Source organism: Rattus rattus, chromosome 1 (assembly GCF_011064425.1).
Source record: "Rattus rattus isolate New Zealand chromosome 1, Rrattus_CSIRO_v1, whole genome shotgun sequence".
NCBI classification, from domain to species: domain Eukaryota; kingdom Metazoa; phylum Chordata; class Mammalia; order Rodentia; family Muridae; genus Rattus; species Rattus rattus.
Genome location: NC_046154.1, coordinates 222,260,765 through 222,287,850, shown reverse-complemented (window position 1 = coordinate 222,287,850; position 27,086 = coordinate 222,260,765). Strand labels below are relative to the sequence as shown.

At 34.9% G+C, this 27,086-nt stretch overlaps 1 protein-coding gene across 2 annotated transcripts in view; it reads left to right on the top strand.

Annotated features, from left to right (window-relative positions):
• Csmd3 (CUB and Sushi multiple domains 3) overlaps positions 1 to 27,086 on the top strand; it is a 1,591,133-nt gene that overhangs the window by 1,240,830 nt on the left and 323,217 nt on the right. For both annotated transcript variants that reach the window (XM_032915225.1, XM_032915219.1), the window contains 3 exons: positions 10,335 to 10,491; positions 21,283 to 21,474; positions 25,423 to 25,549. In XM_032915225.1, the coding sequence (XP_032771116.1) occupies positions 10,335 to 10,491; positions 21,283 to 21,474; positions 25,423 to 25,549 (476 nt within the window). The remainder of the gene's footprint in view (positions 1 to 10,334; positions 10,492 to 21,282; positions 21,475 to 25,422; positions 25,550 to 27,086) is intronic.

Genomic DNA, 27,086 nt, shown 5'->3' with positions numbered 1-27,086 from the left:
AAACTCATTGCTCATTACCTTACTAAATAATAAAGTTGCAATCAAACCATGTTCTCATATAATATTTCCACCTATTTACAATTTCTTTCTTAACTCTAACTTTCAGTTGTAATCAAAACTTACATGTATAAACATTTGTCAAAAACAATGAAATGTTCTATAAGAATTAACATTACATGGAATTTGTACTAATGAATACTGCATATTTTATAGTAGGTGTTTATATACTTCTCTGAAATCAGGTAGAAGGAAGGAGAACCTAGTGGCAATTTGGGTTTGACACCTTTTGTTTTTATTGGTTGTTGGTTTGTTTGTTTTTTTAAAGATGAGGGGTTTGGAGTCTCCTTATGCTTGCCTAAAATGGCCTTGAATTCTGGAGCTCAAGTGATCTATTTGCCTCAGACCCCTAAATAGCTGGGATTACAAGCATGTCTCATAACTGTAGCTGGCATCTGGTTTTGTAAATAAAACATTGTTGGAAGAAAGCCATATTCACTCATTTACATATTATCTTCTTTTTTGCTGCAAGAACAAGACTGGGCAAGAGGTACTAAGGACACTAGGGGCTCAAAAAGCCTTAAATATTTATCTAACCCTTTCCAGGAAAGTTTGTCAAACTTTTAAAAACAACAAGAACTACTTTTAAAAACTTATAATTGGGTGTACTTGGACACAATCCCCAAATTTGAAAGCTGGTTGTATAACATTTTGTTGGCCATAAGTGACCTCTTTGGTTCATCACACATAATTGCCAATTTTGCAAGCTATTCACTGATAATCTTTTCTATCTGTTCATTCAGAAGCACTCCAAATGCCATGGTAATGCCACCACACTAGACCTCATGAATGTCATTCTCATTCTGTGTTGGCTGGAAGATTAAGTAACCTGTAACTAGTTAGAGAACATTAAGGATCCATTGAAATTTAACCCATTTTATCATCAGAACTGTTCAGCAATAAATCCTTCATTGTGCCCCAGTTTTCTTATTGAAGCATAATACTTCATAGCATTGAGTTAAATAACTGAATTTAAACAAAATTGAATCCCTATTCAATTTTATAGTATCCTCGAAAAAAGATTAGACTTAGGTTAGATAATTTTTATCATAAGCATTGGAAAATTGATCTTCCTTTTACATTTAAACTTTGACAATTAATTCACCATATTTGAAGAACATGTTTATGTTTTCAAATTACTCAGAAAGAAAATGACCATAGTTTCAACAAAAGAAGACATTTGGAGGTTCCAAAGGTGACTCATGGGTAGATGTCTGACCTTCTTCTGTCTTTTACTCATTTACATTTACTTTTGATTCTCTGATTCACATGAAACCTAATTTCCTCTATCCTTAAAAATAGGGGCCGAAGAGATCATGATGTGGTTAAATGCATTTGCTGTTTTTTCAAACGAGGCAAAATTCACATTTTAGATCACAACAACCTTTGATTCCAGTTGGAGAGTTACAGACACTCTCATCTGACCTCTATGGACACCAGGCTTACAATGGTACACATGAAAGCATATAAAATTTAGAAAAAATGCCTTTATAATTCTTAAAAATGAAAGCAGAGGTCTTCTAATACTAAAGGCATCTGGTGACTCAGAGAGAGCTTTGAGGGATATTGAGCAAGCTGTCATCATGAAGCTTGACCTGATTCCTGAAAGGGTTCTGCATGCATCGACTGATTTCAGGCACTGATTAGATAGAATATTGAAACAAAATGAGATTGAAGTCTAGTTATTTCTTGTGTAACATGAGTAAATGAACTGGGTATTTTTAAAACAAATGAAAGTCTGGACAGTGAGTTCCATAAACTTAAATTTATTAGGTATTATTTCTTGAAACAATGTAAGAGAAATTATGCTACTTTTTTAGAATAGACCATATTAAATAAAATACACACCCAAAGATTTTATCATATTTAAAATAGGAAAACAAAGGGTAACAATCTGAAAGAAATGCTCTATTTGGGTCTTTCTGATCAGATGTAATTTCATCATCTCTTTTTAATATAGCTTTCTTTTGAGTGAAAAAAGCAATTGTTTTGGGTTGTTTTCTTAGATGTATGCATACCTCCATGCTTAATTTATCAACAATTTGTCTTTGGTAGCTCAGCTTTGCCTTCTTCTTGTCCTTATACTTTCATACAAATATATGTTAATATGTTTGAACAGATATATTAGCAAGATCAGCTTCATTGCCTGATTACTATAATGCTCTTTAAAAAACAAATCTTTCAGGCTGGAGAGATGACTCAGTGGTTAAAAGCACTGACTACTCTTCCAGAGGTCCTGAGTTCAATTCCCAGCAACCACATCAGGTGGCTCACAACCATCTGTAATGGGATCTGATGTCCTCTTCTGGTGTGTCTGAAGACAGTGACAGTATACTCACATACAATATATAAGTCATTTAAGAAAACCCCGCATATCTTTCTAATCCCATAATGCTTTTTCACTTTGACTTAGTGGGTATATGGATACTAGTAAAATTACGTAGCTGGAATATCAAGCTTAATGCTATGATATTTTAACCCCATTTTCGTTCTACTTTCTGATTCTATGTTTCTAAATATAGAGTAGCCTGTGAAGTTTTGTGACTGTTCAATACAATCAACTGAAACTAAGGTCATTTTTATCCCCAAATCCTTTTTCTTTCACTTCCTTATTTATTAAATATTATATTGTAAACTATGTTTTGAAAAGTACCTTAAAATTTATTTTCTAAAAGGAAGATGTATTTCTTGATTGAAATTGATAAAAATTTATATTACATATATAAATAAATAATATATTGAATGTTATATTATATGTAATATATGATATATGTAGAGAGAAACGGGCAATATTGGCCTATTTTTTAATAAAAGAGCAATGTGTCAGGAGCCATCTAGGAAAGGCTAAGTCTAGCAGGTGACCTTCCCATAGGTGGGCCAACATTTGTGCGTGGCTTATGAAGGGTGGACTCACAGAGGCCAGTGCCCAAGAGACTTCATCTCAGCAATGCTTCATGAAGCCTTAGTACTTCTGAGCATTAAAAAGACTTATTGCAGATCAACGTACCTAAAGATGAACTTTCATGTACTTATGTTGTTTATATGAATTGAAGATTTAATAATATTCATGCTTTGATTCAAATAATTTTATGAAGAAAGTTTTAAGAGATGATTTTACTTGTTTTGCTAGAAAGATGTAAAAAGTTAGAATCAAGAAAAGAGTACACACATTCCTCATAAATAGTTAGTAAAGACTTCATAATAAGGAATACACAAGTTTCCACAATTACACTAAAAAAAGAAATAAGCTTGACACAAATTTGTGATTCAGAAAAAACATTCATTATAGGTCAGAACCAAGGATGGAGCTGCAGGTGTGCACTGTGAGAAACTAAGGCCATGTAAAAACTATTGATGCGAACTTACAATGAGCTTACAGAATGAAACACTGCTTTCACTCCTTCAACTTGTTATTCACATCCTTCTGTAAACCTCCATTTTATATATATATGAAGTTATTCTTTATTACCCAGAGAAATTTGGTCTAAGAGCTATAAAAAGCTGAAAGCAATAAAGAAAGATGGTGTCACTATTTCTGCTTCACCTGGTGTATGTGTCATCTGTGTGAGTGAGTTCTCACTTTTCTTTTTTTGGTACAAAAAGAGTTAATGAGCCTCTTCTTTTGGCCAACAAGGGACCCTTGGTTGACTCACCAGAGAAAGGAGCACTAGCAATTACCTTTACTTAATTCAAGCTGGTAAACAGGATATGTTAATCTCCAGAAATCAGCACTTATTTAAGCACAAATAATAAGAATGTTACAGGGTAAAAGACCAGTACTTTTTAAAGTATAAAGCTTTAAGTTCCCAGAGCTTATTTTAAGCACAGAACAGTAAGAAAGAATTACGTTTCCAGTGCTTAGTAAAGCATAAAATAAAAAGAAAGTTAATTTTCCAGTCCTTATATTAACACAAAACAGTAAGAAAGAATTAAATTTCTAGCACTTAGTATAACACAGAGTTAAAGAGAAGACAAACTGTCCTTTAATAAAGCACAAATAGTAAGAGCATAAGGCCAGGGATCATTCATTCTTTAGCCTTTGTCTACCTTTGTATTCCACTTCAGCTCAATCCCTTAATAGCCAGAACAAGCTTGGTCATCTAGCCCAGCCCAGCTTTGAACTCTGAATTCATGGAGAACCTCTGAGCAAGATGACTTGATTGTAAATGTGTGCTGTAAACATAGCATGTATAACTATATAGTACATCGCATGATTAAAGCAATACTTTCAGAAGAAGACTCACAATATTGATCACAATATTGATTTATAAAATCAGTTAATCAAACTAAATATATTTCAGACAATATCTCAACTTTTGTGTTTGTTTGTTGTTGATGTTACTTTTCTTTAGACAGACAGACTCTTGCTGATAAGTAAAGTGGAATGGTATTTGGATGACTTGAATACAATTTATGTCCTGATAATTTCAAGAGATCTATACAGACCTCTATATAATACCAAATAACTAAAGCACAATGTGTTTGTACTGATATAAAAGCTTTATAAGAAATAGAAACCACTGTTATTTATTCATAGGTATTCATCAACACTGCTGACTCTAATTCCAGATAACTTCTGCCTCATTTTGTCTCTTATACTTCCATGTTCCCTTCTATGGAAATTTAAAATGTAAATAAGCTCTAAGAGCCTACAGAGTGAGTGGGAGGCTATAGAGTGCAAAAGTCACATGTGCAGAGAGCAGAAAGGTCCTCCCTACAGCAGAATTCAGCATTTTTATGTAGAGAAAGATTGGGTTAATGTGGTTAGAACAGAATATGTTATGCATCCTGAAAATTTCAAAAGACTGCATTGGTATATATTGGAAATCAAAATCTGCCTTTTTAAAAAATAAAATGGCATTTAGGCCCAGGTTGGCCGAAGATGCCAGACAATGCCATCTTCTGCTACATATGCATCCGGTACCATGGGTCCCTCCATGTGTACTTATTCAATGGTGTTTTAGTCCCTTGGAGTTCTAGAGGGTATGGTTGGTTGATATTGTTGTTCTTCCTATGGGGTTGCAAACTCCTTCGGCTCCTTCAGTCCTTTCTCTCGTTCCTCCATTGGGGTCTCACACTCAGTCTGATGGTTAGCTGCAAACATCCTCATCTGTATCAGTAAGAATCTGGCAGAGCCTTTCAGGAGACATCTATATCAGGTTCCTGTCAGCAAGTACTTCTTGGCATCAGCAATAGTAACTGGGTTTGGTGGAAACATGAGATAGATCCCCAGGTGTGACAATCTGGATGACCTTTTCTTTGGTCGCTACTCCACTCTTTGTCCCTGTATTTCCACCCATGAGTATTTTGTTCTCCCTTATAAGAAGGACTGATGCATCCACATTTTGGTCTTCCGTGTTCTTGAGCTTCATGTGGTCTGAGAATTGTCTCTTGGGTATTCAGAGCTTTTGGGCTAATATCCACTAATCAGTGAGTATATACCATGTGTGTTCTTCTGTGATTGGGTTACCTCACTCAGGATGATATTTTCCAATTCTGTCCATTTGCCTATCAATTTAATGAGGTCACTTTTTTGATAGCTGAGTAGTACTCCTGTGTAGATGTGCCACATTTTTCTGTATCTATTCTCTGGAAGGGCATCTGGTTCTTTCCAGCTTCTGGCTATTATAAATAAGGCTGCTATGAACATGGTGGAACATGTGTCTTTGTTATATGTTGGGGCATCTTTTGGTATATGCCCAAAGAGAGGTATAGCTGGGTCCTCAGGTAGTACAATGTCCAATTTTCTGAGGAACCTCCAGACTGATTTCCAGAGTGCTTGTACCAGCACTTGCAATCCCACCAACAATGGAGGAGTGTTACTCTTTCTCAATATCCTTGCCAGCATCTGTTATCACCTGAGTTTTTGATCTTAGCCATTCTAACTAGTATAAGGTGGAATCTGAGGATTGTTTTGATTGCATTTCCCTGATGACTAAGGAAGTTGAACATATCTTTAGGTGCTTCTCAGCCATTTGGTATTCCTCAGCTGCGAATTCTTTGTTTAGCTCTATATTCCATTTTTAATAGGGTTATTTGGTTCACTGGAGTCTAACTTCTTGAGTTCTTTGTATATATTAAGTATTAGCCCTCTCTCAGATGTAGGATTAGTAAAGGTATTTTTCCAAACTGTTAGTTGCCATTTTGTCCTAATGAGAGTGTCCTTTGCCTTACAGAAAGTTTCTAATTTTATGAGGTCCCATTTTCCGATTCTTGATCTTAAAGCATAAGCCATTGATTTTCTGTTCAAGAAAATTTCTCCACTGCCTTTGTGTTTGAGGCTCTTCCCTACTTTTTCTTCTTTAGTCTGAGTGTATCTGGTTTGATGTGTAGGTCCTTGATGTCCTTAGATTTGTGCTTTGTATAAGGTGATAAGAATGGATCGATTTGCATTCTTCTACATGTTGACTTCCAGTTGTCAGGTACCAATCCACTACAAACCAGTCAGAATGGCTAAGATCAAAACCTCAGGTGACAACAGATGCTGGCAATGATGTGGAGAAAGAGGAACACTCCTCCATTGTTGATGGGATTGCAAGCTGGTACAACCACTCTGGAAGTTAGTCTGGAGGTTCCTCAGAAACTGTATATTGGACTACCTGAGGACCAAGCTATTCTACTCCTGAGCATATACCCAAAGGGTGCTGCAAAATACAACAAGGAGCCTTGCTCCACTGTGTTTATAGCAGCCTTATTTATAATAGCCAGAAGCTGGAAAAAACCCACATGCCCTTCCACAGAGGAATAGGTACAAAAAATATGGCACATCTATACAACAGTGTACTACACAGCTATCAAAAAAATGACTTCATGAAATTCATAGGCAAATGGACAGAATTGGAAAATATCATCCTGAGTGCGATAAACCAATCATAAAAAACCACTCATGGTATGCACTCACCGATAAGTGGTTATTAGCCCCAATGCTCGAATTACCCAAGATACAATCCACAGACTACAAGAAGCTCAAGAAAAGGAAGACCAAAGAATCGATGCTTCAGTCCTTCTTAAAAGGGGAAACAAACATATTCAAAGGAGGAGATATGGAGACAAAGTTTGGAGCAGAGACCGAAGGAATGACCTTTCAGGGCCTGCCCCACCTGGGGATCCAGCCCATATATGTACAACCACCAAACATAAACAATATTGGTGAAGCCACGAAGTGCATGCTGACTTGAGCCTAATATAGCTGTCTCCTGAAAGGCTCAGTCAGAGCGTGACAAATACAGAGGTGAATGCTAGCAGCAGACCCTTGAACTGAGAACAGGGTCCCCTATGGGGGAGTTAGAGAAAGGATTGAAGGAGATAAAGGGGCTTGCAACCCCATAAGAACAAAAATACCAACCAACCAGAACTCCCAGTGACTAAACCACTACCCAAAAGTACACATGGACAGATCCATGGGTCCAGCTGCGTATGTAGCAGAGAATGGCCTTCTTGCGCACCAATGGGAGGAGAAACCCTTTGTCCTGTCAAGTCTGGACCCCTCCAGTGTAGGGGAATGTCAGAGCACGGAGGCGGGAAGGCAGGGTGGTTGGGGAGAGGGAACACCCTTACAGCAGAAGGTAGAGGGGGATGGGATAGTAAGCTTATGGACAGGATACTGGGAAAAGGAATAACATTTGAAATATATATAAAAATATCAAATAAAAAGTAAAGTAAAAAAAAATTGCTGTCTTTTACCACTGGATAGTTTTAACTCCTTTGTTAAATATCAAGTGACCATATGTGTGTCTGTCATTTCTGAGTTTTCAATTCTCCTCCATTGTCTACCTGCCTGTCTCTGTACCAATACCATACAATTTTTATCACTATTGCTCTGTAATACAGCTTGAGGTAAGGCATGGTGGTTCCCCTAGATGTTCTTTTATTGTTGGGAATAGTTTTTGCTATCCTGGGTTTTTTGTTATTTCAAATGAATTTGTAAATTGCTCTTTCTTTGATGGGGATTGCATTGAATCTATAGGTGGCTTTTGGCAAGATGGCCATTTTTACAATTTTAATCCTGCCTTTAATTCATGAGCATGGGACATAATTCCATCATCTGAAACTGACACATATGCAGAAGACTGCCTAGTTTGGCCTCAGTGCAATAAGATGCACCTAACCCTTGAGAGACTTGAGGCCCCACGGAGCGACGTGGTCTGGCAGGGTGGGATGGGTGAGGTGAGGTAGGATGTGGGGACATCCTCTTGGAGACTGGGGTATGGGTGGGGTACTGATAGAGGAGGAGGAATGAGGTGAGGAGTTGTTTAAGGCAGAGTTGGAGGGGGATAATGACTGGACTGGAAAGAAATAAATTAAAGATATTTTGTTTCCAGGTATAATATAAACTGTTCATTTCCTCCAGATTTTCCAGTTTTGTTGAATATAGGCTTTTATAGAAGGATCTGATGTTTTTTTGTTTTTTTGTTTTTTTAATTTCCCTTCTCTTGTTATGTCCCCTTTTCATTTCTGATTTTGTTAATTTGGATAATGTCTCTTTGCCCTTTGATTAGTCTGGCCCAGAGTTTATATATCTTGTTTATTTTCTCCAAGACAAAGTTCTGGTTTTGTTGATTCTTTATCCAGTTCTTTTTGTTTGTACTTGGTTAATTTCAGCCCTGTGTTTGAATATTTCCTACAGTCCGTTCCTCTTGGGTGTATTCACTTCTTTTTGTTCTAGAGCTTTCTGGTGTGCTGTCAAGCTGTTAGTGCATGCTCTCTCCAGTTTCTTTTTGGAGACACTCAAAGCTATGAGTTTTTCTCTTAGCACTGCTTTCACAGTGTCCGGTATGTCTGGATTTGTTATGCTTTCATTTTCTTTAAATTCTAAAAAGTATTTAATTTCTTTTTTTCTTTCTTGACCAAGTTATCATTGAGTAGATCATTGTTCAGCTTCCATGAATATGTGGGAATTTCTGTTGATTTGTTGTTATTGAAGACTAGCTTTAGTCTGTAGTGATCTGATAGGATGCATGGGATTATTTTAATCTTCTTGTATCTGTTGAGGCCTGTTTTGTGGCTGTTTATATGGTCAATTTTTGAGAAGTTACCATGAGAAGAAGCTATATGGTTTTGTTTTAGGATGAAATGTTCTACAGACATCTATTAAAGCCATTTGGTTCATAACTTCTGTTATTTTCACTGGGTCTCTGCTTAGTTTCTGTTTCCATGATCTCTCCATTACTGAGAGTAGGGTGTTGACATCTCCCACTATTATTGTGTGTGGTACAATGTGTGCTTTGAGCTTTAGTAAAGTATCTTTTATGAACGTGGGTGTTCTTACATATGGATCATAGATGTTCACAATTGAGATTTCATCTTGGTAGAATTTTCCTTCAGTGAGTATGAAGTATCTTGTCTTATCTTTTTTGATGACATTTGGTTGAAATTTCATTTTATTTGATATTAGAATGGCTACTCTGGCTTGCTTCTTGGTACCATTTGCTTGAAAAAAAAATTCTAGCCTTTTACTGTGAGGTAGTGTCTGTCTTTGTCACTGAGGTACATTTCCTGTATGCAGAAAAATGCTGAGTCTTGTTTACCTATCCAGTCTGTTAGTCTATGTCTTTTTATTGGGAATTGAATCCATTGATGTTAAGAGATATTAAGGAAAACTGATTGTTGCTTTCTATTATTTTTCTTGTTAGAGGTGGAATTATATTTGTGCAGCTATCTTCTTTTGGTTTTGTTGAAAGATGATTAATTTCTTCCTTTTTTTTGGTATGGTTTCTCTCCTTGCGTTGAAGTCTTTTAAGTATTATCCTTCGTAGGGTTGGATTTGTGGAAGGGTATTTTGTAAATTTGTTTTTGTCATGAAATATCTTGGTTTCTCCGGCTATGGTAACTGAGAGTTTTGCTAATTATAGTAGCCTGGTCTATTTTTTGTGTTCTCTTAGGGTCTGTATGACATCTGCCCAAGATCTTCTGTTTTTTGAGTCTCTGTTGAGAAGTCTGGTGTACTTCTGATAGGTCTGCCTTTATATGTTACTTTATAATCTTTAAGTCATAAAAATATTGTTTCCTTAGAAACAAAGTTACACAGTAGTTGAAGTTGATATGTATCTTCAGACTAAACAATTAGTCTAATAATTATTTGAACTTTAGAATTATTCAGGTGGAATCTTCCTTTCCTGTTTGTGAAAGTCACTTATTTCCTTTTTGTTCAATAATACCCTCTTGGGAAAAATAAAATTAGTTGTCACTCTTTGTAGATATACATAATACATACATACATATTACTTTATGACTGGTTATTTGATCTCACATATTTTAATTATAAATATATTTTTCAGATTTATGATGGAAAAGATAAAACAACGCACCTGCTGGGTGCTTTCACGGGAGCGTCTATGAGAGGGCTGACCCTGAGCAGCACATCGAATCAGCTCTGGCTAGAGTTTAATTCTGACTCTGAAGGGACAGATGAAGGCTTTCAACTCGTCTACACCAGTGAGTACTTTTAAGAAGGAAAATTTGTTAACAAGTATATTTATTTCTAATTATTGCTTCTAGAGTTCACAATTTCTGTAGTTCTGATTTTCTATATGAAGCTAAACAACTTTCTTATGTATGAAAAATTTTCATTTCAATTCTCCATTGATATCTATATCATCTTTATCTATATCATGTATAGATACATAGTTTCTTTTTACAGATGTGCTGTTTCACTTAGATTTTTGTTTTTATTCTTTCATCCTCTGCACCCCAACAACAACCAAACACATTTTAAACATATTTAAGCTCCCAAAATATCTGTTGAACTTCAACTGAACTTCAAGATACATTATAAACATTTCCCTACTGATGCTTACCAGCCACAGATACCAAATACTTTAATGCTTAAAAAATGTATAACTATTATACAATTTATCTATTGCTTCATTTTTAAACTTCTTTGCAAATAAATTATTCATAGAAATCCAGAAGACCATTTCTCTTCAACATGTCATTGTACATTTTAGCTGAAAATGACAACTTTTTACTTCTACATGGAAAATTAAGATGTAGGCTGGATACTGACTTAAGATATTTTGATACCTGCATAACGTTCAAACAGGGTACTTATTAAGTGTAAAAGAAAATAGAGTTTAGATATGGGACAGAAGAGATGGATCAACAGTTAAGAGGATGCAGGTTGGATTCCCAACACCCATTCCTGTTAACAATCATCCTGGGGGCTCTGATGACTGCTTCTGATTCCAGAGGCACTGCAACACAGCATCATGTGCAGGTAGCAGACCTATACAGAAAAAGTGAAAGTAAATAAATCCCTTAAAATGTTTGGAAGCATTAAACAGTTTGTGAATTAAAAAGGTGTGCTTAAAGAGTTAAATATATGAGAAAATAGAAGTCATTGATTGGATACTTAAATCTTTATATCTACTTCAAAGCTACCCTCTCACACCAAAGTTTGGTACATATGTGTGTTTCCTTCACAGTTATTCTAAATTCTTTCCAAATTGTAAAGCAGATTAGATCCTAGCATTCACGCTGAGATAATCAAAACAACAGAAGGTCATTTAACTAGCAAAGCTCCAGTGAGGTTATATACAAGGTAGTAGTAAAAATATGTGTCATAATTTATCGAAAGAAATGGTATAAATATTCCTAGAAAGGAAATAGAATTAAGAAAACATGCACATAGTAGGAGAAAATTGTAGCATTAATCAAGACAGCCAACACACTCCAGGTTATTCTCACATATCCATTTCATCTCATTGTTTCCTTTTGATCTCAAATAAAATATTATTGATGCCTTTATTAGTAGTAGTACTTTATGTATGTATAATATATATATATATATATATATATTTGAGTTAGTCTCACACAGTCATGATATATTTATATTATACCTGGAATCCAAATATCTTTAATTTATTTCTTTACAGTCCAGTCATTATCCCCCTCCCACTCTGCCTTAAACAACTCCTCACCTCATTCCTCCTCCTCTATCAGTACCCCACCCATACGCCAGTCTCCAAGAGGATGTCCCCACATCCTACCTCACCTCACCCATCCCACCCTGCCAGACCGCCTCACTCCGTGGGGCCTCAAGTCTCTCAAGGGTTAGGTGCATCTTATTGCACTAAGGCCAGACTAGGCAGTCTTCTGCATATGTGTCAGTTGTCTCTTACTAGCTAATGTATGCTGCCTGGTTGGTGGCTCTGAGTCTGAGAGATCTCAGTGATCCAGGTTAATTGAGACTGCTGGTCTTCCTATGGGGTCGCCCTCCTCCTCAACTTCTTCCAGCTTTCTCTCATTCAACCTTAGGGGGTCCCCAACTTCCATCCATTGATTGGGTGTAAGTATCTGAATCTGTCTTTGTCAACTGTTTGCTGGGACCCTCTGAAGGTAGCCATGCTATAGGCTCCTGTCAGTAAGCACACCATAGCATCAATAATCATATCAGGCCTTGGATCTTCCTCTTGAGATGAATCCCAAGTTGAGCCTGTCACTGGACCTCCTTTCTCTCAGTCTCTTGTCCATTTTTGTCTATTCAGCTCTTTAGACAGAAAGAATTCTGGGTCAGACTTTTTGACTGTGAGATGGCAACCCCACCCCTTCACTTGATGCCCTGTCTTTGTACTGGAGGTGGACTCTAAGAGTTCCCTCTCCCCACTTTTGGGCATTTTTATCTAAGTTCCTCCCTTTGATTCCTGAGAGTCTCTCACCTCCCAGGTCTCTGGTACTTTCTAGAAGGTTTCCCCACTCCCCACCCCTGAGGTTGCATATTTCCTTTCATTATGTTGGCCCTCAGGGCTTCTCTCCCATCCCACCAGCCCAATACCTGAGATCATCTTTGTTTTACGAACTATTTTTAGAAATTGGATAGAGGGTCATTCATGACTTATGAAGTCTCTAATACTCAAAGTATGCTTCATAAACAAATCCTTTTAGCTCTTACATTTGTAGTAATTTTTATTTATTAAAAAGAAAACAAATATTATTGATAATTGTTTATGTCATCTTATCAAAAGCTGACTTGGTAGATGGCTAGTATTCATAGCCATGATAATACTATTGGGTTAAATGGTCTCCTGCCATTTCAACTCCTCACTTTACTTACTAAAACTCCTAGTATGGAAATGTTATAGTCTCAGGGGAAAACTTCAAATATATTTGGACTCACTTACCTCTAGTTTGTTGCTTGCAATGATTCAATAATGCTGAGAACAAAGCCATTCCCAGTTACATGTTCTCATTATAGTCAGGCAAGAGCTAATTTTTAATGCCTTCTCTTGTATACTAGCTTTATGAATGTACTACCAATTATTCTATTTAGGTTCTGTAATTTAGTTACTAACATGTTATTGACTCTGCTAACCATGAAAAATAATCAGATGACCCATCAACTTTAACTTTATTCTTAGTGAATAATTTACTTAATGCAAATGTGAGTAGAAAATAAGTACATTACATGGAAGAGCAGGGATATTCCATATGGTTACATGTCCTCAGAACCACTGACCAGACATATCATGCATTTGCTTCACTCTTTAAATATTAAAATTAAGCAGGCAATGAAAGAAGCATTGACTATTGGTGCATTATGTAGTACAAAGCCGACCAAGAGAAATATCATAGAAATATCTCTTAATTTTGTAGCTTGCATAAAGTACATTGAATATAGTTTCTTTTGCTAGAATAAAAATGTTGTTATTATTTTCAGGATTTCATATCATCAAAACTTTGTACTCTTTATTTGAATACCTACATTGAATCTGTACATTGTTTAAACTTTATTTCTGACATGTTTCAGACCTACTGGTGAGTTTTAAATTTTTAAATTGTTTAAAAGAATATTCACCTGTGTTTCTAGGACATAAAAAAGAAAATTAAGAGAAGGTATTCTAGCAGAAATCTGTATGTCAATTGCACTTGCCCCCCTTCAAAGCACTTTTTGGTAATTCAAAGTGAAATCTGGAAACTATATTCATTAGATGTTCTTGCTGGCAAAGACCTGTCTTTGAGTTCTGCCAGTTAGAGACAGACCTTGAATAACTGAGTTAATAGAATCAATGAAGTTATTATTCCAAGGGCAGCTATAAGCCAAAATGTGATGCTGACAGGTGCCTGTCTTTTTAAGTATTCCAAACTTCCAATTTGCTGAGAAGTGTGGATTATTTTCCACCTTATACATCCTTCAACTTATAAACTTTTCAAAACCATCAAACTGGTTGAATATCAGCTACTAACTTGCAACCACTAAATGGCTTTAATTTTCTTGACGAGGTACCGGTTGTGGTTAAAAACAAGCAACAACCACAAACATCTCTAGAGGCAAAAAATATAATAAATTTAAAGGAGACATATTAAAAGAAATCATTTATGTGTAAAAACAAACAAACAAAAAACACTCCGTGAAAAAATATTTTTCCAGCCATCAATTTATAAAAAGGCAAACAAAAAAATATGGGTAAAATACAATATCACAGAAAAAGCATATAAATAAAAAATTTTAAAAGGTGCAGAATAGGAAATGTTAATGGCCATTTTCATGTAGTGACCTAGGAACTATTAATTGAAAAATCAGGTGGGAAAGAAATTTAGTAAATATAGTAAAGTTTTTGGAAGTTTTAAGAATCTACCAAGTATAGAGTTGAATGAAGTAACCTAAATTCTGTGGATTAACAAAATTAACAGTCAGTCAAGGCTGAATAATATGTGGGAATGGGCCACATCTTCATGTTCTGTGAAAGACACAATACCTTTAACAGGACTTTCTATTATGCTGGCTGGCAGATCAAATTTAGGAAATTCTGTCGGTGACTAATTTTTAGATATGAACTGTCTACACAGAATTTAAACATCATCAAAAAAAGAGAAAACCTTAAATGTAATGGAAAATGAAGAGATAAAGGGTAACAATTTAATAATTTCTCTACTTTTGTTTAAAAACTTGACTTCAAGAGACTTGAAGGTGTAAGAGAAAACCTGTGTGTGGTGTCATGCTCAATATGCAGCCATAGTCTGATGGCATGCAGATTAATTAGTGATGAATATATATGTTTTATTAGATTACTTAGTGATAAATGGAATTTAATATTATTCTTCAACATTCCTTATCCCCTTTCTACTCTTTATTACATCTATAATAAATGGAATCATCAGAGCTCATACATATGAATTTGAAATGTTTCCTCTTAATTAATTAAGAAGAAAATTTATAATCTTATAAGAATATAATCTATACTATAAGTAGATTAGTAGCTCAGTAGTAAGTGATTATTTGACACACATGAACATACATAGGGATATATCTCTAATACCATGAAAATTAAATTTTAACTTAAAAATAAAGTTTTAAGTGAAAATTTTTACCTTGCAAAAGTAAATAAATACATTAAAGAATTCTAAAATAAGACTATTTTTAAGAATAGCCCAAGTGCCAATTATTAAGTATTTATTTTCTATTTAAAAATTTCTCACACTATTTTTTTTATATTTTTATTTCTGAAATATCATTTATCAATTCTGTTTGTTCCCTCTAAACTTTCTCGTGTGCTCATAAACTCTTTGTTGGTTAATTTTAAGTACATAGCCTTTATTTTCATTAACTAAAGTTACCCACATATACGTATTCCTAAATGTACCCCCCTCAGTCTGTATACTGTAATTCATATGTCCATTTCAGGGATGACCATGTGATATTGCAGTTATTGGCTCTTCTCTGGGGAAGATGATTTCTCCTGCTCCCAACATTCCTTCACTGTGGTTTCTTGTGAAAGGTTGATGCCTTGTGTTCTGTCCCCTGTCTACGTTGAAATGTTTGTTTTCCCTATTTAGCTCACAATAGCCTATAGTTTTCATGAGACTACATAGGTTTGATTCTAACATTATTAGTAGATATGGTCTCAAAACAAATTCCCTCAACCACTGGCTCTTCCAATCTTTCCACTACTTCTACCTTGTCCTCAGAGCCTAGGGTGTGGGAGAATTTCGTACATGCATCAAGTGAGATTAGGCTCCAGAACTCTACATTTGGATTGGCTGTGGTTTTCTATAATGTTCTATAATGGTTTCTATACTGTTGTAAAAGGAGAAGCGATGGCTAAACATATTTGTAATTTATAAAGACAAATAATTTAGCATATCGTTAGGCCTTTTAGCTGCTTAGTGAAGGAGTAGTTTTAAGTACTCCTCCAACCTCACCAGCCCTCCGTAGTTGGTAGGTTTCTGCACCAGGCATGATTTGCCTCTAATCTTAAATTGGATTAGAGAGCTGCTGCTTTCCACCAAGCTATGATGGCCACTACTTCACCCTTCAGGCTATCACACTATGTTAGTCATTAGTCATTGTTCTACTTCACAGGCATCATATTGGATGAGACTGTTGTTTGCTTCCCTCATTGGAAACTTGCAATGTGCCTTCACATACCATGAAAACTAGGCCTCAGGAAGCATAGTATATATTTTAAACACATTCTTTTGCCTTATTCAATCCTCTGAGACCTTCTATCCCTGCTTTCCCAACCAAGTTCATGTTCTCTCTCTGTATCTCTCGGTCTCTCTGTTTCTGTTTTTCTCTCTCTCTCTCTCTCTCTCTCTCTCTCTCTCTCTCTCTCTCTCTCTCTCTCTGTGTGTGTGTGTGTGTGTGTGTGTGCATGTGTGCTTCTAAAATAAAAGAAATTTAAATATTAGTTTCATTTGTCTCCTTCCATTATTAATCTTTTATTGAGACTTACAGTTTCAAAATTTATTTAATTAGTCTACATTAACAAATTTGTGGGAAGCTAGAGAACCTTTTGTATAGCAACTTCATAGTTATTATTCCAGCTCCTGTGGTATTCATAGCCTCAAGTGCAGTTGAGGAATGGAAAGTTTCTTAAAGATTCTAGACAATACACTGAGAAAATATGAAAGATAAAATGTTACAGAAGCTATGACATTGTAAAGCCATTGCTGAGGCCTATATAGACCTCTTTTTCTCTAGAATGCCCTGTTCCAGGTCATTATAACAAGATGGTTATAGACTAAAATAAATAAGTGGTTATAAATAATCCATTCTATTCCTTGTATATATAGACCTCTATTAAACCATTTCTCTGGCATATATGCAGGAGAAAGTTCACTCCTCAGTTTCGCTATCTTTAGACACCATTGTCCTACAGGTAACACTTTCCCAGGTATTGCAATGCTAGTGCATATGGATCAATTCCTTATAAGTATAAAAGACAAAGGAAAACAAATAAAAAAATTAAAGAACAATACAAAAAACCCTCACAAACTATTTACAGAAGGCTTTTTTATGTTTCACATATATAAATGCAAGAAAATGTGCTATATTGTATTCAGATATTGATATATAGAAAAATTTATGTGAAAATAACCTGATTATCTTATTAAAGATTTCAGAAGAGAAAAGACAAAATTAAACAACAACAAGATTTGGGAGGGTAAATAGCAAATTGCTTTTATTTTATAATACTTATGTATTTTATGCTATTACTATTAATAAGAATATGTTAATAGTGCATTGGTATGAATGCTGACCTAAAAGAAATTAAGTATATGTTAAAATATGATAGTTCTGATATAATTTGTTAGGGAATATTCATTCAATTTTATAGATTTTAAATAATACCATAAAACCAATGAGAAATAAACAAATCTCTTACATGGTAAGGTAAGCTCTCAGCTTAACTTGTACAGAAACTTGGAAGCATATAGGCAATGTCTATTTTGAGTTCATTTTTCTGGTCTATAAACTTTTATTTCATTACACTATTAAATTCTACAAGTTACAGTGAGTACTGGTCGCATACTTGAGGCTTCATTCAAGTCTCTTTAATTGTCAGTGTTAACTGAGCTTTCAGTGAAAAGACAGTTTTGAATATTTATGAAAGAGCAACAATGAGTCTATGAAATTGAGCTAAATTGTGTTGTACTCTTTAGCTTACTCAGAATTACCTATGTGCATTTTCCCCCACAATGAAATCCTTTATAAGGTACCTTCATTTGCAAAAACATCTTCATTTATGTCATCACCAGCAATTCCCAATCATATTCAAAGAATGTTTGCATTAAGGAAAAATGAGGTAGATAATAAATCTTAAAAACAAAGCTTGATTTATATTTTGATTTGAAAAGAAATGTATGATAAAACTCAAAAGAAGCTTGGTATCAAATCCCGGAGAGAAGACTCTGGTCTAGTAGGAAGAATGCAAATATGTCATTTTTGATTAGAGATATTTTAAATATGCTATTAAATATGCAGATCAGATCAAAGTAGGGTGTCCATGAAAATTAGTTTTTACTACTGCAGTGTCTTCTGCTTACAATATTTATTTGCTTGCCTACATGTGGTGGTTTGGAGTCACTGACAGCTGCCCTCTGTTGCAGTAACCTCTCCAACCCAAATAAGTCCACATAAAGAAAACACAACTCAATTAATATGAATACAAGTTGTGTATTGGGCAGATTTACCTATATACTACTCTATTCCCCTAGCTATGAGATCCTTTATAACTTGCAGTTTCTCAAGGCCAGACGCTTCAGCTCCATCTTTCTTCCACCTCCTCTTCCTCTGCAAATCTCTCTCTTTCCCTCTCTCTCTCTCTCTCTCTCCCCACCCCCCAACTCTTCAGCTCCACCTTCTTTTTCCCTGCCTAATCACACTGGCTTTCAACTTTATTTTACAAGTTAAAATGGGGAGAAGATTCTAATGAAGTCACCTGAGTACTGAGTACAGCTAGGCAGCCCTTCTTGGGGAAGGGGAATTAGCATCAAAATACAAACAGCTTCAGGGCAACCCTCAACACCCTCTTTTATGATTTTGAAGGTGCCTACATTTTCAAACAACTGGGGCCATCACAAATTAATCCAAATATGGAATATTCGAAGCTTTTACTTTTTAATTCTATCTCAAAATTTATTTTTGAGCAATTAGTATGACTTTAATTTACTTTCATGTGGATAACTTTTTCCCAAATCTTAAGGCTCAAAGTGAGTCTTAACTACCCCAAGAACCCCCCCCCCAAGTGATACAGGAGAATGGAACTCAATGCAAACACAAGAGGTTTATTTTCTCAGTGCATTGGGGTTAACCCTCAATCAGCCCCATGTGGCAAGTGACTAGAAGGCAACCCCGCCTGGCTACAACAAACAGTTTTTATATTTTTTTAGGGATACAAGTTATATCAGCAAGGTTACAGTTTAAACTTATTGCCTAACCATATTGACTTTGAATCTATTGGCTAGCAAGCATATGACATGTATTCGAACTCTATCTGGGACCAGAGGTTCAGATGACTATCAGTCAGTACATTCTGCAGTTTTTCAAAAATGTCCCTGCTCCTCCCAAGAACTGTGGGTGGAGAATGGAACCAGAGGTAGGAAGCTGGTACTTGGTCTAATCTTGACCTGAGGAGGTGAGTGTAAGGGTGGCGAAAGTCCCTTGGGCCCCTCAATCAGAATCATGTACATCTGATATGTGCAAGATTTGTACTGTGTAGGCACTGTACAAAGAAAAATAAAATAATACCAGAAAAGTAAGAAGCATAGTAAGAAACTAAAATTTGTACATGTACTCAAGTGTGCAATACTGATTTGTGGCTTAAAAAAGAAGACAATTTTTTATCCCCTAGGAGACACTAGACCCCTTGGTCAGTCATGTTATCTGAACCTATATCAATTGTCAGAGTAATTTAGTACATACATAAACATACAAGCAATTTGTATGTTCCAATAATGTATAATTTTAATAGTGTGAAATAATAACTTAACCCTGGTAATCCAAAGTACGTTCGCTTTCTGACCGGCATTCAAACAGGGGTTTCTGCCATTCTTTCATGTGATTCAGTAAATTACAATATTGCTTCAAATTCTCTACAATGTATTTGCTTATATCATTGATTCATAATTTAGGATATTCATTATTAAAATAAAAAGAAAAAAGACATATTAGTAAGGTCTAGAAGTGCTCAACTACAGAAGTTGCTGATCCTACAGGCCTTCTAGCACGTGGCATTCAACATGGAAGTTCTCAGAAACCTTCCCTATAAGATTTCAGTGAAAATTCTACCGCATAAACCTATGTACTGTATCATTGTCCAGTGGTAACTATATAGACCCTCAGCTCAACCTCCTCCTCTTAGTGTTTAAGTAGCTAGAACTGCTGAAATTTTGAACACTTTAGTCAGATGATCAGTTCCTTTGCTATATATCCTTCTTTTAGTCTAAGAGAAAGAGTATTTCTGAGCTAGTCTAGATTTTAAAAACTGACAGAAGTCTCTGTTATTATCACTCATAGAGAAAGAATTCAGACACAATATGAAACCAGGAGGAAGATTTATTATAAAACAAAATGAAGATATACATCACAGTGGGCAAGCATATCCTAGAATGGAATCTCATACTCAACCTCCATCTGTTCAAGTTTTAATAACTAATATTATGGGCAAGCTAGTTGGTGGGTGGATTATTTATGAATTAAGGAAATGTAAAATTTGGAAATGCCAAGAATAGGTCAGAATCTCGCCAGGATTTATTTATTTATTCCCCTTTTCTGACAGCCTTTGGCAAATTTATAATAGGAAGCATTGACTTTGCTAGTCTGATGCTGAGGAAATGCCATTGTAGTGGGACAAAACAAAAGTAGCCATGGTCTCAGTCAGACTCCACAGGTTCCAAGGATCCTCATGTTTTGAGCCAAGGCAAATATAAACATATTTCTCTTTACTGCATGCTTTACTCATTAGTTACTTTATTATTGTATTGGTTACTACATATTAGTTACTTTTCTGTTGCTGTAACAAAACACCATAAGGAAAAGGAACTGGAGGAATCAAAAGCATTATTTTGGCTTGTAATTCCAAAGGACTAGATTTCATGCATAAAGGGAAGAAGGCAGGGAATAAAAACTAGCTGATCATATATATTTCTTGAGAAACAGGAAGTGAAGAGCATCACCATCAAAACCCATGCTGGTGACACAACTCTACCAGCACATCTATACCTTCTAAAGATTTCCCCAAATAGTACCATCAACGGGACCCAAATATGCAAACACATAAACACCAGAGGAACATTTCTCATTTAATCACCCAGACTTCTTATATTACAATACATCTAAAGCAGCTATTATTTTTTAAAGAATTTATTAATTTTGTGTTATGACATCACTGTTAAAGCAACCAGGAACTTCACACTATGTGCCATTACCCAGAGATATAAGCTATATCACTGATAAACCAAAATAAAAGTTCAAGATTTCTTTAGCAACTTCTCTTGCTCTCTCAGGTTTTGAACTTTCGCATTGTGAAGACCCAGGCATTCCACAGTTTGGATATAAGATCAGTGACCAAGGCCACTTTGCAGGCAGCACCATCATCTATGGGTGCAATCCTGGCTACACTCTCCATGGAAGCAGTCTTCTCAAGTGTATGACAGGGGAGAGAAGGGCCTGGGACTACCCTCTGCCTTCTTGCATTGGTAAGATGCTTTTTTCGGATTCATACAAAGTTTGTCCGTGGGATGATATTAATATTAACATAAGACTACATAAAATACCCGTGTTTCAAGTAGTTCCTTCCACATAAAACTCAAAAGAAATTAAAGAGCGTAAATTCAGCCCAAGGAATGGTAAAGTACATGAGTCCTTTTCTTAATCTGACCAGTGTGTGTACTTTGGGGACTTGCTGTGGTCTGTGTGAAGTTATCGTATTTCTGCATTTGATAAAAAATTAAACTCACTGTAAGAATGTTATGTTCCATCATGTGCATTTTATTGAATCTCATTGATCAGCTTTGTTTTGATTTAAAAAGCTCAGTGCCCTTTTCTGAATCAAAATGAATGTAAAAAGGAAAAAAATATTGTCAGTAACTTTAAAAGCATCTTTTATGTGCAGAAGCTGCTTTGAAAAAATATTTGAAAATATATCTGTTGCCTTGAGTATGATAGCATGAAAATAAATTGCAGTATGAAAAGGCCTGTGAAGAGCATAGATAAGATATATCCCCGACCTGAAGCTACAGTGATCATTACACTTCTAGTTCTTGTTCGCTTAATATCATTTTATCCCTATTGTAAGTCAGATAACAAATTAGCATAGGGGCATGGGAGGATGAATTTCCACATATCCAGATACTATTGTTATTCGTGTTGGTCTATTACCTCCAAAAGATCAAAAAGTTCCATTTCAAATAACAGAATTACAAAAGAAAGCAACAGTGTAACAAACCTTAGAACTGCTGTAAGGAGCAGAAACACTGATTTCCAAGCCACTCCAGACTGCATTTTGAGGAGACCATTGTGTCTTGCCAACAGGAATAAAAACTAATGCGTTTTCAAACACAGTTTTACTGAGCTTTAACTTAAATGCACAAAACTCCATGCATATTTAATTTTTTTAAAGTATAATATTTAGATACACTTTTGTAACTTTCAGTGGTTCATTAAAACATTGATCCTGATGAGACAAACAGGTTTTCCATAAATCAGCTATAATCACAGTCCTTCACTGTCAGATGATATATATATATATATATATATATATATGGTAAGAAATTAAAAAATTGACGTCAATATTGTCCTTAAAATTAAATTCACGCATTTTTGGAGTATATTGAGCTAACATGAAACCATATGCTAAAATTATTTTAATCAAGTGGAAAGATCACTGGCATGAGATCAAAAGATATTAATTGTGCTTACAACAAACTAATGCTAATGCCTTTAATTTCTAAGCCAGTGCTGTGACCTGATGACCTCACAAGAAGGATACGTTTTTAATGACAGATAATCACGTTAAGGAACTATAAACAGAGGAACACATAGTGAGTTAATGCTGAGCACGACCATAGTAACAGATGAAATTATGTTCTCATGATGCTCTTTACTGACGACTAATAGCTCTACCACTTCATCTAAAACCATAATTTTCTTCTGTCGATTAAATAGTTACTATGGCTATGTTTGGTTAGACACACAGATTTTTGCCTAAATATTTTGATATTATCTAGGCAATTATTTTTCTAAAACTTGTTGCATTAAATCAAACAAAAGTTTTGTATAACTATAGATAGCTGTTCCTCTGAAAACCATTATTGCACCTTATATTTTATCTTTATTTTGGTCTTTATACTTGAAGCTTGTGTCTTAAGAACATGGACTCAAGTATGAAGTCATATCACAACAGTACATTTCAGACTAAGGCACAAAATGACATTTGTTTAAAAAAATTTTAAAATGTAGGAAAAGTACATTTAAATTTAAGATGCAATATGGTATACAAGACAAAAAACTACTAAAATGTTAAAGTGGATAAATAAGATATCAATGCTGCTTTCAAAGTAATATATGCCTATTATAGTGATAAATCAAAAAGGATAAAGGAAGTATACACTATTTGTTTTATATTATATACAACTACTCATTGTTGTACATGACTGAAAAATGTTTTATCTGAAAAGAACAAACAAATGTGCTAATGATTATGCTGGTTAGTTTTTCTAAACTTGACCCAGACTAAAATTTCCTGGGAAGGAACCTATTTGAAAATCTGCCTTTATCAGACTGGCCTGTAGGCATAAGAAGATGCATTTTCATGATTAGTTTTTGAAATGGGAATCTCAGTCTATAGAGGGCAGTACCATATTTGAGCCAGTTGTCCCAGCATGAATGTTAAAAACAACTGAGCAAGTAATAAGGAACAGGTCTAAAAGCAGCACCCCCATTTGTTACTGCTTCAGATTCTGTCTCCAAGTTCCTACTTATGTTTCTGCTCTAACTTCCCTGAATTATAGATTTGGCTTTTGAAAGCTGTTTCCTTTAAAATTGGTCCAAAACAAACTAAGACTGTGACATAGTTCTTTAAGTATTATTATTATTTTACATAAAGATAACCTATTGTAAAGTTGCAGCAAAATAATAATTCCTATACCTCTATGAATATAAAGGCCAAGGTACTAAGCTGGCAAAACCAACAGAATCCCTTCATCCCTAATTCAAGATATTTGTTAATATTTAGGAATGGGCTCTTGCAGTTGTATGGGCTAGCAAGGCCAAAATTTGGGGATCATTCAACAGGTTTGAAATTGATACTGATATTAAAGCCCTGGTTTTTAGACAAAATATATTTTTTGTCCTGGAAAATGGTTTTTGCTGTTAAGAACTTCCAATAAATGAAATGAGACCCATCTGAAAGAGTTATCCAGAGCAAACTGATTATTCCAATAAACCAATTAGAGATGTTAACCAGTTTTTAACTACATTCATACCTAGACCACTTCACCAAATAACTAAGCACTACAGCCTAGTTGACATTTTAATTAAATAATAATCAGAATATTGTAATGTAGCACCTAGATCTAAAGAAACAACTGTATATATTGAGACCATAAGTTTATGCTATCCTACCATATGCTGGTATCGCCAGAGGGGGGGGAAAAACTTTCTCATTTTGATTTCTTTTTCTAATGATATCAATGATGCTTAGCATAAACAATTTCAATTTGTTTAAGAAACTGTTCAAAGAACAGAAAATGCATATAATTTTTTCCAATATTTAAAGAAAAGTTTTGGTACTTATTGTGTTTGAAAAAAAATTAGTTGTAGAAACCATAGCTATAGAATGCACTGCATATGGATTCCTCTGGGGTTCAGACACGTGGATCAGTACAGTCCCCAACAGTTCCTGATGTGCTCACTGTTTTCTTCATTATAAAAATTTCTTTGTAAATTGTTGCTTTATGGAAGTATAATCACTTCAGACACTCCAGGAGTGTTAAATAGTATAAAACAGAGGAGGAATAGCCAAGGAGAGAAAATTAAATTCTGTGATAATATCCATATTTTAATTCAATACATTTTATAAAAATGAGAGGCCATATTTAAGGAAAACTATGTTACACATCACTGAAGTAAAAAGTCAAATGAAAATGCCAAAAGTTCTGAGAGATTAAAATGGGAAGTGGTTTAAAATGTTTTGAAGTGGACTGAAAGGACAATGGAATTTAGATCACCTGGGGGAATGAGTTTTTCTCAGAGGTGGGGTACACAATGAATTATTCACCCCGCCATTCACTAGCACTGAGCATTTTGCCATCTGCTTCCCTTGTAACATGATTATTATTTAACAAAACATCTTGAAATGTTTTGAAGCCAAGTTTGCAGATTTTAAATAAGTCCTTTATCTATTTCCCCAACTTGGTTTGTTTTTAGTCTCATAATAGCTAAGAGAAAGTATGTCATTTTATTATACTCATATTATTGCCTCAATTAAATCTTTAAGAAAGCGTTTAAATATTTACATTAAGGAAAGATTGAGTGAATCTATTTTTTTCCTTACGAACCTACATATAATCTCAAAAGAATTTATGGATTGTCTTGGAAGATTGGTGGCAAAGTTGTGACTTGGAACGTTACTTTTTCTATGGCCTTCGAATGTGGAGGTCGTTTCAAAGGAGAATCATCAGGAAGGATCTTGTCCCCTGGCTATCCCTTTCCTTATGATAATAACCTTCGCTGTATGTGGATGATTGAAGTAGATCCAGGAAACATTGTAAGGTAAATTACATGATTTTCCTGATCAGCAAGCTATATAAATATCAATCAATAACACTAATGTTCAATATGCTTCACCTTCACAAAGGAAAAGAAGTTCCTCATGTGCTTAAAAAAGCAAAAGTATCAATAACACACATCGCTGATTCATAGGCTGCTGGATTAAGTCTGCAAACCCTACAAGAAGCTTCTGTGAATAGAAAGTGGCACCAAGGTTGAGAATGTTTTGGTGCTTTGTGCTCTGTCAATTTTCAGTGGCTTAAGATGCTTGATCCATCATTTTGATAAGTACACAATCTGTGCAACCTCAGTAATGTGAAGGAGAAACATAGATGCATCAGGACTTGGCAGTTCCTCTCTTCCTTTTAAGTGCATTTCTGAAGAGTCTGCTTTCTGACTCTTTAACTATATTTGATTTCCCTTCCCTTTGAAAGGAAGTTCACACATCGTCATGTCATAGCAGCCTGATAAATTCCAAACTCTGACTCCTAAATTCACATGTCAGGTTACATGACTTTTACAAGCTCTCATTGCAGCTTTGCTTCTAGGACTTCAACTGGGTATAAGTTAATAACTGAACCCATCCTTAACATACGAAACAGTTACTCCAGTAGAATTCATAGTTATGTTAAAAAATAAGAATAGCGTTAAACTAGCCTGAAAAATTGGCTGTCTGATATAAATAAAATTCAGACAGGTTTCAAGGTGGTGAAGTTCACTGAATGCTGTATAAACTACTGCATTGCCTTTGTAGGGCAGCTCAAAGAACTCAGAATGGGTTATGGTACATTTATCCTTAACCTGTGGATTTTTAGGTCAACATAGTTTTAATTAAAATTAAAATTATTAGACAAAAAATTTAATTTAGCAAGACTCTTGGATCTTTTAATTAACAAACAGCTTTTGATATTCATATATAAAAATGTAAAGCTGATAGTTCAATATCATAAACCCATATACACAGTCTAGCTAGTTGTCACAATGGAACCAAAAAAAACATGATAATTTTATACAGATTAGCACAAAGTAGACCAGCTTTAATATGATACAATGGTAAAAGCATGTACTATGACATCAGACAATTAAATTTAATGAGTGAATGGATACTCTTTCAGCAATTATTTGATATATCTAAACTCCTTTCACAACATCCATAAAATTTAGATTAAAATGGTTTCTACTACATAAGGTCATTACAATGATTACACAAAGTATTAGTAATGCATTTTTTAAAGTAACAGGCACATGGAATGTCCTTTACACACATTTAGTTTCACCACCACAGTTAATATTTATGAACATTGAAAAAAGTGGCTAAGATTTCTGTAATTTGCAATAATGATGAAATCATGTATTTAATGCTTTTCTAAGGAAGTATATTCTACTGTTCAAAAACATTCGTTTCGGTGGTACTTGCCATTGCACAATTTACTCTTTATTCTTAGAAGAGAGTTGCAGCGATTCAAAGCAACAATACACGTTTGTTCTATTTTTTTGTTGTTGTCAATATGGTTCTTTTTCTTATTTAAAATAATCAAAG